Below are 11,809 nucleotides of genomic sequence, written 5' to 3'. Positions count from 1 at the left end.
CAGCTAATCACATGGGAGGACACTAGGATCATACCATTATGTGAAAGAAGGAATGGGGACACAAGCTCTAAAGATAGCGAGTGTAGTGGTACAGGCCAGGTACACAGAGAGACAGCGAGAGACGGGGGAGATTTAAACGCAAGCGCCTTGGTTAAAGGGGTCATATGATGCGATTTCAATTTTTCCTTTCTCTTTGGAGTGTTACAAGCTCTTGGTGCATAAAGAAGATCTGTAAAGTTGCAAAGACTAAAGTCTCAAATCCAAAGAGATATTCTTTATAAAAGTTAAGAGTCAACCACGCATACCTAAAACGGCTCGTTCTAACACGCCCCACATGTCTACGTCACTATGTGGGAAGATTTGCATAACGCCGCCCAAATGTTCACGCAAAGAAAGAAGGCGTAACTTTTATTCTCGCTGTAGTAATGTTGTTGTTGCTGCCGCCATGTCGTGAAGACGCTGTGTGCTTCGTTGTGAAAGCGAAACTACTTTGTTTGGTCTTCCAAAAGAGGACGATATCCGCTTTGTCATGCCTAGAGCTGATCTGTGCTGGTCGCTGAGGGAATACATTAACGTTGCGCTGTGTATCGGCTTTCACCGTGGACGAAGCGGAGTCCAGCCCAGGGTCATCACAATCCGCCGGCAGCGCCGTTCTCAAGCCCGCCGCCCTCCGCTCACTCTAGCCCGCCACACGTTTCAGAAAGGCGGGGCATAGAGGAGAAACAATAATGTACAGTATGTGGGAAAATAATGTGTTTTATGAACTTTAAACCGCATAAACACATTTCATTACACCAAATACACAAAATAATGTTTTTTAGCAACGTCATATGACCCCTTTAATAAATCTTTAATACATTAGGTTATCCATGAACATGATTTCTGCCCGAGGTTTTAGTTTTTATGGAGTTTTACATGTTTTAGAAATAAAATGTTATATAGTCAGTGATTTATGAACAACCCCCTCTGTAAGAATCTTGATTACAGATAGGAATAAAACTACAAAGCTTGGTGAACGTACTGTAAATGGTACTGAAGCGGAGATTTATGACACAGTAAATGAGAAACAAATAGAGAAAATGGCATTTAAAGATGTTTTGTAATTGAAATCTAGATACAAATAGGACAAGTGTAATAAATGAAGCACCAAAATGTGTATTTTGGATGTTTTCTTTCCACTAATCTAAAATACACATTAAGTATTTAATAATTTACAGTATCTTCTGGGAAAATGGAGAAAAAAAAAGATCAAATTTAGATGTACGTCTCTAATACACTGTAGCAAATCAAGCGGCAACTTATGGTTCATGGCGGACTTTTTTTTTTTGATCAATTGGCCATTTAAAAAATAAATTCAATATCTTTTTTTAATAGGAAACATGCCAACATATGTACTTACATCTGCAGTGCATTTATGTGTGAAGAATGAGGTGAGACAAATGTAAATAAAACCATCTGATGTGTATTTTGAATCACAAAAAATGACGAATACAATGTGACAATTCTTATCTTAATGGGCACAAATTTTAGCACAAAATGACATTTATAGAATTTAGTGCTTGATCTTAAGCAATTGTACTTTTTTTAATTACATTTAAAAAAAAATAAAACATCATGTGACCAAAATGAAAATAAAACAATATGATTTTTTTTTTCTTGAATCTCATGAATCTCTTTAAAAAAAAAAAAAAAAAAGGGTTTTAAAACAATACAAAAGGAATAAAATCCTTTTTAAATCACAGGAAGTCCAGTTATCAAAAATAGAAAAACAAGAATACTAAATATTTCTCAAAATGTAGCTCCCAATAAAAATACAATACATACAAACACTGACTTGCACACATATGAACAGTAGGGACGGAGCATGCATTCAGGTAAAATCATTATTTCAGCCGAGCCTGTGTCGAGGGCCGTTACATCTGTTATGTGCTGTTGAGTCCATGGGCTTCATCACTACTGAACTGCTTCTCTTTGGAAGACTTCTTTTTCTGAGCAATAAAAGAGCAGTACAAGTAATTTACTTACAGAACCACTAATCTTAATCAGTTTTATTATTATACAGGGTTTCTGCAGGTTTTATTAAGATAAAGACTTTTTAAGACCAAGTAAAGACCATTTAAAGGGATAGTTCACCCAAAAATGAAAATTCTGTCATTAATTACTCACCCTCATGCCGTTCTAAACCCGTAAGACCTCCGTTCATCTTCGGAACACAAATGAAGATATTTTTGATGAAATCTGAGAGCTCTCTGACCCTCCCATAGACAGCAATGTAATTATCACGATGAAGGTCCAGAAACATAGTAAGGAGATCGGTAAAATAATCCATGTGACATCAGGGGTTCAACCGTAATTTTACAAAGCTACGAGAATACTTTTTGTACACAAAGAAAACAAAAATAACGACTTTATTCAACAATTCGTCTCCTCCACATCACCCTGGTGCCATTTTGGAGAATATCCACTGAACGTAAACAACGACACATTCTGTGTCAGCTGCGTCACGCGGATACTAAGGATGTACGCGACGACTAATTTGACTGTCGTTTAAACGAAAGTTTTGTATCCGACTAGTCTAAAAGCAAGAAATCCCCAAAAGATGGTAAGAAAAAAAACCCTCTGTGCGTGCATGTAGCATAGCCTATATTTGAAATACTTAATCTATGAATCACACTGTCAAATCCCTCAATGAATTCCGTTGCTGCACGTTATCATCATTTCATTTTAGGTGGTCGTTAAAAAGAAATAAAAGAAGAGCATACACTCAACGTCGGTCAAAGCATAGCTTATTCAAATCAGCTGGGGAAATGCAGAACAATGGAAAATCAATCAATAGCCTGACAGAATTCTTAATCTTCATAACGTTAGCCAACATATTAAAACAAGTCAAAAACAATAGGAAGGTTTATCAAGAAATAGCATTAAAACGGCTTTTAAAAACATACTTTGTGTAGGCTATATTGTCTAAAAACAAAACAATGCAACAATGCCCATTTTACTTACTCAGACCATGCGTTATTTGTTCAGTGAAATTATCAACGTGGTCTGGTGAAAGACGAGACCTGGGGCGATTAACAATAAAATTCCTGCACTTGAAAAAACGCGCTCGGCAGGAACTGAAGTCGCAGCACGCAGAGATAACGAAAAGCAAGCCGATAAGAGTTTCAGAAAGACACTCACCCGCACCACCACCGAAGTGGGTGTTCGTTAGAGGAATAGATGACGCGGACGGGATCGCAGCACCGACGGGTTGTAGTGAATGACGTGATTGACATTTGCTGGCTTTGGCCAGCCTCTACGCTAACGCCTACGTGCCTGTATTGAATATGATTATGCATCGCTCCAGTAGAGTTAATGTAAGACAATTTGACATTACACAGTTTACTCAAAACTTTTCAGTTTCCTTCTAATTCAAAATAATCCCACACCTAGTCTTTCGCATGGTCATTTTTGAACTCGCCGCAACTGACACGAAGAAAACGCATGTGAAGTCTGAGGTAAAAATGTAGTTTCCGCCCAGATAAACTTTTAAAAATGTATTTTTCAAACGTTTTATTTTAACTTTTTTTAAATGCAATGTTAAAATTATGGTAATGTGAATGATAAAATCCTGGGGGGGGGGGTTTTCTGTCGTGTAATCGACTATTGTTTTCAGTGTCGACTAGTAGGAGCTGTACCGTCTAGTCGACTAGCGGATATGTTGTTTTCGTTCAAATCAAAAGCGTAAACAACGTAGAAAACGTATCTGCGTGACGCAGCTGACACAGAATAGCATACGCGGTTTACGTTCAGTGGATAACTCTCCAAAATGGCACCAGGGTGTTTATGTATGAATCTTATGTAAACACGTCACATCAAAATGAATGCGGAGGAGACAAATTGTTGAATAAAGTCGTTATTTTTGTTTTCTTTGCGTACAAAAAGTATTCTCGTAGCTTCGTAAAATTCCGGTTGAACCCCTGATGTCACATGGATTATTTTACCAATCTCCTTGCTATGTTTCTGCACCTTGATCGTGGTAATTACATTGCTGTCTATGGGAGGGTCAGAGAGCTCTCAGAATTCATCAAAAATATCTTCATTTGTGTTCCGAAGATGAACGGAGGTCTTACGGGTTTAGAACGACATGAGGGTAGAGTAATTAATGACAGAATTTTCATTCTTGGGTGAACTAACCCTTTAAGGAACACAATGTAAAACAGCATGCTCCTTCCACCAATTTTGTACCTTTTTGTGCACTACCACCTCCTCAACTGGAGCAGATACAGGAGGATCATCAGGGATTATCTCCTCTGTTTCGTCTTCTCTCTCCTTCTCTCTCTTCTTCTCTGTGCATCATTTCAGAGTGAAAGGGAACACAAGCAATCAAAAACTGAAAGATGCAGTAAAATTAAGCCACAAGCCAAGATATGCATATAATCACTCACTCTTTTTCTTCTGATTTGTTTCTACAGGAACAAATGCTTCTTCTTCTGCTGGTGGTGGTTGAAGAGCATCTTCATTTTCTCCCTCCTTGCTCTTCTTCTTCTCTTTGTCTTTCTTTGCCTTCTTGGGCTCTGGTGTGGCCTCCTCCGGTGCTGGGACGTCACAAGCTTCTTTCCTTTTGCGTTTTTCCTTTTTGGAAGGAGTTTTTAGATCTTGACTAGAGGTTTCCTCATTTGCCAAACCATCACCATCTAGAGTTTTTGCTTTAGATTTACTACTTTTTAAGGGCGTTTCTGAAGGAACGTCATTCTGGATCTCCACAACATCAGCAGCCTTGTTTTTTCTTTTTATCGAACAGCTGTTTGTGGAGTCGGACTGCAGGAGATCATCATCTGACATGACCGTTTTGAGCTTCTTACTGGTCGTTTCTACTTCTCCAGCAGGTTCTTCGTTGCTTTTAACTTTCTTGGCTTTAGCTTTTTTAGATGGCATTTCAGGCTCAAGTGTTTCTGAATGGCTTTTATTGTCCTTAAGTTTGGCTTTTTTAGATGAAGAGTCAGGTTTAACGGATTCTAGAGAGACATCAGCTTTCTCAGATGTCGTTTCTTGGTCAATCTCAGAAGCACCTTCTGTTTTCTTAACTTTAACCTTCTTAGAAGGCGTCTCATCGGGAACAGGCTCTACAGCACTTTTAGACTTCTTGTTTTTCACTTTCTTTGATTGCGTCTCTGATTGGTCAGAGGTAGCGTCCATTGTAAGGTTAGTTTCTAGCAGCTTGCAAGCAGCTTTCTTAACCTCTTTATTATTTAAGGGACTATTGTCAGTTTCAACATTATTAGCTTCAGATTGGCCTTTCCTTCTTTTAGCCTTTTTAGATGGAGTTTCAGTGCTGCTGGGGTTGTAGTGAATGACGTGATTGACATTTGCTGGCTTTGGCCAGCCTCTACGCTAACGCCTACGTGCCTGTATTGAATATGATTATGCATCGCTCCAGTAGAGTTAATGTAAGACAATTTGACATTACACAGTTTACACAAAACTTTTCCGTTTCCTTCTAATTCAAAATAATCCCACACCTAGTCTTTCGCATGGTCATTTTTGAACTCGCCGCAACTGACACGAAGAAAACGCATGTGAAGTCTGAGGTAAAAATGTAGTTTCCGCCCAGATAAACTTTTTAAAATAATGTATTATTTTTCAAATGTTTTATTTTAACTTGTTATTTAAAATGTTTTAAATGCAATGTTAAAATGATGGTAATTTGAATTATAAAAATCATGTTGTTTTTGGGGGGGGGTTTTTCTGTCGTGTAATCGACTATTGTTTTCAGTGTCGACTAGTAGGAGCTGTACCGTCTAGTCGACTAGCGGATATGTTGTTTTCGTTCAAATCAAAAGCGTAAACAACGTAGAAAACGTATCTGCGTGACGCAGCTGACACAGAATAGCATACGCGGTTTACGTTCAGTGGATAACTCTCCAAAATGGCACCAGGGTGTTTATGTATGAATCTTATGTAAACACGTCACATCAAAATGAATGCGGAGGAGACAAATTGTTGAATAAAGTCGTTATTTTTGTTTTCTTTGCGTACAAAAAGTATTCTCGTAGCTTCGTAAAATTCCGGTTGAACCCCTGATGTCACATGGATTATTTTACCAATCTCCTTGCTATGTTTCTGAACCTTGATCGTGGTAATTACATTGCTGTCTATGGGAGGGTCAGAGAGCTCTCAGAATTCATCAAAAATATCTTCATTTGTGTTCCGAAGATGAACGGAGGTCTTACGGGTTTAGAACGACATGAGGGTAGAGTAATTAATGACAGAATTTTCATTCTTGGGTGAACTAACCCTTTAAGGAACACAATGTAAAACAGCATGCTCCTTCCACCAATTTTGTACCTTTTTGTGCACTACCACCTCCTCAACTGGAGCAGATACAGGAGGATCATCAGGGATTATCTCCTCTGTTTCGTCTTCTCTCTCCTTCTCTCTCTTCTTCTCTGTGCATCATTTCAGAGTGAAAGGGAACACAAGCAATCAAAAACTGAAAGATGCAGTAAAATTAAGCCACAAGCCAAGATATGCATATAATCACTCACTCTTTTTCTTCTGATTTGTTTCTACAGGAACAAATGCTTCTTCTTCTGCTGGTGGTGGTTGAAGAGCATCTTCATTTTCTCCCTCCTTGCTCTTCTTCTTCTCTTTGTCTTTCTTTGCCTTCTTGGGCTCTGGTGTGGCCTCCTCCGGTGCTGGGACGTCACAAGCTTCTTTCCTTTTGCGTTTTTCCTTTTTGGAAGGAGTTTTTAGATCTTGACTAGAGGTTTCCTCATTTGCCAAACCATCACCATCTAGAGTTTTTGCTTTAGATTTACTACTTTTTAAGGGCGTTTCTGAAGGAACGTCATTCTGGATCTCCACAACATCAGCAGCCTTGTTTTTTCTTTTTATCGAACAGCTGTTTGTGGAGTCGGACTGCAGGAGATCATCATCTGACATGACCGTTTTGAGCTTCTTACTGGTCGTTTCTACTTCTCCAGCAGGTTCTTCGTTGCTTTTAACTTTCTTGGCTTTAGCTTTTTTAGATGGCATTTCAGGCTCAAGTGTTTCTGAATGGCTTTTATTGTCCTTAAGTTTGGCTTTTTTAGATGAAGAGTCAGGTTTAACGGATTCTAGAGAGACATCAGCTTTCTCAGATGTCGTTTCTTGGTCAATCTCAGAAGCACCTTCTGTTTTCTTAACTTTAACCTTCTTAGAAGGCGTCTCATCGGGAACAGGCTCTACAGCACTTTTAGACTTCTTGTTTTTCACTTTCTTTGATTGCGTCTCTGATTGGTCAGAGGTAGCGTCCATTGTAAGGTTAGTTTCTAGCAGCTTGCAAGCAGCTTTCTTAACCTCTTTATTATTTAAGGGACTATTGTCAGTTTCAACATTATTAGCTTCAGATTGGCCTTTCCTTCTTTTAGCCTTTTTAGATGGAGTTTCAGTGCTGCTGGTTTCTGAGGTACCATTATCTTTCCAAACTTTTGCTATTTTAGGGGTCTCCACTTGCTCTGAAAAACTATGTTCTGCTCTAAACTTAACTCTTTTAGGAGTCGTATTGGCTTGTGAATCTGACACACCGACCTCTTTAGTCTTTGTCAGTGGAGTGGCCATTTTGTCCGTTTCCAAGAGTCCATTAGTTTCATGATGTGCTTCTGGTTTATCAGTCTCATCCTGAACAGATGAGTTAGTAGTTTTACCTTTAGTTCTTTTAGGGGTCTTAACCACATCAAGACCTGAAATACTACTATTTGTCTTATTCCCAGCCTTTTTGGATGGTGTCTTAACTTCATGATCAGAAATAGCTGTAGCATCTTTGTGTTTCGACTTTTTTGAAGGAGTCTCAGATGCATCGGTTGTTACAGGAATGTCATCAGGTTTGGCACTCGCCACCTTTCCTGGTGTATTGGACTTTGCCTTCTTGGCTGGGTTTCCCTCGTTTTTAGCTCTTGCCGGCTTCTTTGTCATCTTTCCCTTTGCTGAAGACTTCGCAGGTGAGGAGACAGGAGTTTCATCCAAGATTGAGAGAACGTCCATCTTTGCTCGATCGGCATCTGGTAACAACAGACAAACTTCAATAATCATATTTCATGTTTATGTATGAATCTTATGTAAATGCGTCACATCAAAATGAATGGTAAATACATATAAATACATTAACTGCCGGTCAGTTAAGACCTTTTTTTTTTCTTTTAAGAAATTAATACTTTTATTCAGCAAGGGCGCATTGGCATTTATAATGTGTATATAGGCATTTATAATGTTGGAAATTATTTCCATTTCAAATAAACTGTTTTTTTTTTTTACTTTCTATTCATCAAAGAAAACTGAAAAATGTATCACGGTTTCCACAAAAAAATGAAGCAAAATCTTTCTTTTGATTTTTGAAGTTAAACATGGGGTTTGTGAGATTTACCCATCTGCAGGACTATATGCAATACACTACAACCTTCAATGTGTGCTGTTATGCATTTTTACAGTTCGTCTTACCAGATAACTCAGAAAGCATTTTCCTCCACTTCTCCACATCTAAACTAGAGTCTGAATCGGAATTATTTCCTGGACTGGCAAGGACTAAAGGAGGCACTGAATCCTTCTTTTTCTGTGGAGTGGAATTAGTGATGAATATGTCAGATGACTTCTGTATGGTGGCTCAGTTAAATCTGGATAAAATATCTTGGTCAGTTTTAAATCAAATACCGTTGATTTGTTTGCCAATCCTGAAGTCTTGTTGCTCACAGAATTTTTTGGACCATCTACTTTCCATAAACAAAACAAACAACCAAATATATAAATAACATATAGAAACTTTAACTGAGGGTTTAGATGACAGCTCAGCTCTATCACAACTAGGGATGTGTGTACTACATATGTAATTCTTTATCTTTAAAAGAAAATTTCACCCCAAAATTCAAATCTGCTGCAAATGTACTCACCCTCAGGCCATCCAAGATGTAGATAAGTTTGTTTCTTCATCAGATTTGCGGAAATGTAGCATTACATCACTTGCTCCCTAGTGGAACCTCTGCAGTGAATGGGTGCCGTCAGAATGAGAGTCCAAACAGCTAATAAAAACATCACAGTAATTCACAAATAATCCACACCACACCACTCCATCAATTAACAGCTTGTTTCTTACAAACATGCAGCTTTTCACTTCACAAATCCCTCAACACATTTTTAACTTCAAACCGTCACTTCTGGTCAAAATATCAGTCCATAACACTTCCTCCAGTGAAAAAGTCCAGCCCCTGTTGTCCTCTCAAATCAAAATCCACCCACATATTTCTTTAGAACTGAATTGGACTGCTTTCACTGTAAATAGTGCTTGATCTGTGCATATTTCTCTTCTGATTAAGACAAGATTACTTTTTCACTGGAGAAAGCAATAGTATGGATAGAGGACTGGCATTTTAGACAGAAGCACTGGTTTGAAGTTAAAAACGTGCCAATGACATATTTGTTTCGTACAAACACAAAGCTTCACAAGATGTTAATTGATGGACTGGAGTACTTGTGGGTTATTGTGATGTTTTTATCAGCCGTTTAGACCAGTGGTCACCACACTCGGTCCTGGAGGGCCGGTGTCCTGCAGAGTTTAGCTCCAACTTGCCTCAACACACCTGCCTTGAAGTTTCACGTAAGCAAGACCTCGATTAGCTGGTTCAGGTGTGTTTGATTAGGGTTGGAGCTAAACTCTGCAGGACACCGGCCCTCCAGGAACAAGTTTGGTGACCCCTGGTTTAGACTCTCATTCTGACGGCACCAATTCACTGCAGAGGATCCACTGGTGAGCAACTGATGTAATTCTACATTTCTCCAAGTCGGTTCCCATGAAACAACAAACTCATCTGCATCTTTGATGGCCTGAGGGTGAATACGTTTTCAGCAAACTTTAAGTAAGATTGTCAGATCCTTGGCATCTCCAGATGAATGTCAGACAAAAACACTGCTCAAACACACATTACACAATATAAACATAATATTAAAATGGACAACTCATTTACCAGCAGAGGGGGCTGTGACCTTAGACTTGGTTCCAGTTGAAGAGCCTCTCTTGTTCTTTGCAGGACTCTGAAGCTCAGGAGTCTGAACACCTGTGGATTTAAAGAGTTTCAGTTGGTTTCTACTAATATTAGTGATCACTCCATCAAAATTAGTAATGTACAGTACTCAGATTTGTCCTGTGAATCTTCTGATAAATAATACTTAGTAAAACCTCAGCTGATGTACATACCAGAAGGCACAGGATCTCCATCATCCAAGCTGAATGCATCACATGGTAAAAAGGAAGAAACATGATAAATTAGTTTGAAACCATTTCAATGTAGCTCAGAACAGGAGACACACATGCACCAAGTTACCTTGCCCACTTCTTAAAGATCTCACTCAAGGATGCTTTCACTTCTTCAGTTTCAACCTGCAATTAACAGCCACATTTCATACAAACATTACGTGCATTCAGACAATTCATATATTGTGTTGTGATGCATATCACAGTACTGAGCTGGTCTGACATCGACTCTAATAGAAAAACAAAGAAAGAAAAAAAAAGCACTGAACTGTTGCACTGACTGACCTCAGTGTCTGTAAATCTTATTTGGTGATTACAGACTGTGCACTACTATCAGTAACCACAGGACAAAGTTATTTGGCACTACATGCACGAATTTAAAACGCTCATTTCTACCACTCAAGTTTAACGCATACACACCTGTCCACAAGTCCTACAAGTATTGCTTCATGGCCATCGTGTACTACTGTCACCGATAGGCAGTGAACAGAGAAACACGAAATAAGTTGGTGTTGGTAAATGCATCGGATTAGGTTCGATTGCTCTAAACTAAAGCAAGAGTTTGAAATGCTTTATTTTGAATTCTCATGTTTCAAAATGCATGCAACAACACATACTCTTGACCTACAATCATGCACTCGCTCTCTCAACAAAAAAGAATAAATATAACTGCACCTGGGGCGCGTGCTTTCTCAGCACGTTGGCTGCTTTCTTATAGCCGTTGTCCTTTAAATGGTGATATATTAAATTGATCAGCTCGTCCTGCGAGGCGTCTGTAATATTTGAGGTCATGTTTGTGACGGGGATGAATTAAAAACGAGTGTGCGCGAAACTTATGTAAAACTTTGCTGCATGTTTCTATTTCCGCTTCGTTCGCGCAGCAGCTACACGCGCATCTCAACAAAAAAGAATAAATATAACTGCACCTGGGGCGCGTGCTTTCTCAGCACGTTGGCTGCTTTCTTATAGCCGTTGTCCTTTAAATGGTGATATATTAAATTGATCAGCTCGTCCTGCGAGGCGTCTGTAATATTTGAGGTCATGTTTGTGACGGGGATGAATTAAAAACGAGTGTGCGCGAAACTTATGTAAAACTTTGCTGCATGTTTCTATTTCCGCTTCGTTCGCGCAGCAGCTACACGCACACTTCTTCTGCTCCTGCTCCTTCTTCTTCTTCTTCTTCTTCTTCTTCTTCGTTGGAGTTTTACGGCAGTTGGCATCCATAGTATTGCATTACTGCCATCTGCTGTCTTACTTTAAATTCGTCCTTCCAGTCCAGTCCTCCTTAGAAAATTAAACAAATATCTCCGTCCTTGGTCATTATTTCCATATGTTACTATATTTTTAACATTATACTCTACTATACCTATTTCCCGTAGCTGATTCTTGAACTCTTGCCTTTCTTGTATATATTTCTTACATGATATAAAGATGTGCTTAATTGATTCCTCCTCCTGACATTCATCACATAGTCCTGTCGGGTGTTTTCCTATAACATGAAGAGTTTTGTTTAGCTTGCAATTGTCCAATCCTCAGTCTATTTCGCGC

The 11,809-nt window shown here is 38.9% G+C and overlaps 1 protein-coding gene across 4 annotated transcripts; it reads right to left on the bottom strand.

Moving 5' to 3' along the window:
- Window positions 1-1,701: 1,701 nt before the first annotated feature.
- LOC107596336 (muscle M-line assembly protein unc-89-like) lies at window positions 1,702-11,500 on the bottom strand. 4 transcript variants are annotated; one of them, XM_016287046.1, is made up of 10 exons: window positions 11,188-11,500; window positions 10,332-10,387; window positions 10,205-10,233; window positions 9,975-10,064; window positions 8,668-8,726; window positions 8,458-8,569; window positions 7,382-8,021; window positions 4,428-5,281; window positions 4,228-4,328; window positions 1,702-1,988 (listed from the first exon to the last, which is right to left on the bottom strand). In XM_016287046.1, the coding sequence occupies exons 1-10, from the start codon at window positions 11,302-11,304 to the stop codon at window positions 1,923-1,925; spliced, it is 2,124 nt and encodes a 707-aa protein (XP_016142532.1). In that variant the 5' UTR covers window positions 11,305-11,500; the 3' UTR covers window positions 1,702-1,922. The 4 variants fall into 4 exon arrangements, with proteins under 4 accessions (XP_016142532.1, XP_016142531.1, XP_016142534.1 ...); XM_016287045.1 differs by lacking the exon at window positions 11,188-11,500 and adding an exon at window positions 10,937-11,150; XM_016287048.1 differs by lacking the exon at window positions 11,188-11,500 and adding an exon at window positions 10,937-11,150 and having other exon boundaries at window positions 8,668-8,723.
- Between the last annotated feature and the right edge of the window lie 309 nt (window positions 11,501-11,809).

Source organism: Sinocyclocheilus grahami, unplaced genomic scaffold, assembly GCF_001515645.1.
Source record: "Sinocyclocheilus grahami isolate Dianchi unplaced genomic scaffold, SAMN03320097.WGS_v1.1 scaffold218.1, whole genome shotgun sequence".
NCBI lineage: Eukaryota > Metazoa > Chordata > Actinopteri > Cypriniformes > Cyprinidae > Sinocyclocheilus > Sinocyclocheilus grahami.
Note: the sequence above shows the minus strand (reverse complement) of the source record. Positions and strands in the feature narration are given on the sequence as shown.

Coding starts and splice junctions, on each gene's coding strand:
- LOC107596336 (XM_016287046.1), bottom strand. CDS start 11,304: ATGACCTCAAATATTACAGACGCCTCGCAGGACGAGCTGATCAATTTA. Junction 8,570..8,667: donor GATTGGCAAACAAATCAACG/GTATTTGATTTA, acceptor TCCACTCCACAG/AAAAAGAAGGATTCAGTGCC. Junction 4,329..4,427: donor AACAAATCAGAAGAAAAAGA/GTGAGTGATTAT, acceptor AATGATGCACAG/AGAAGAAGAGAGAGAAGGAG.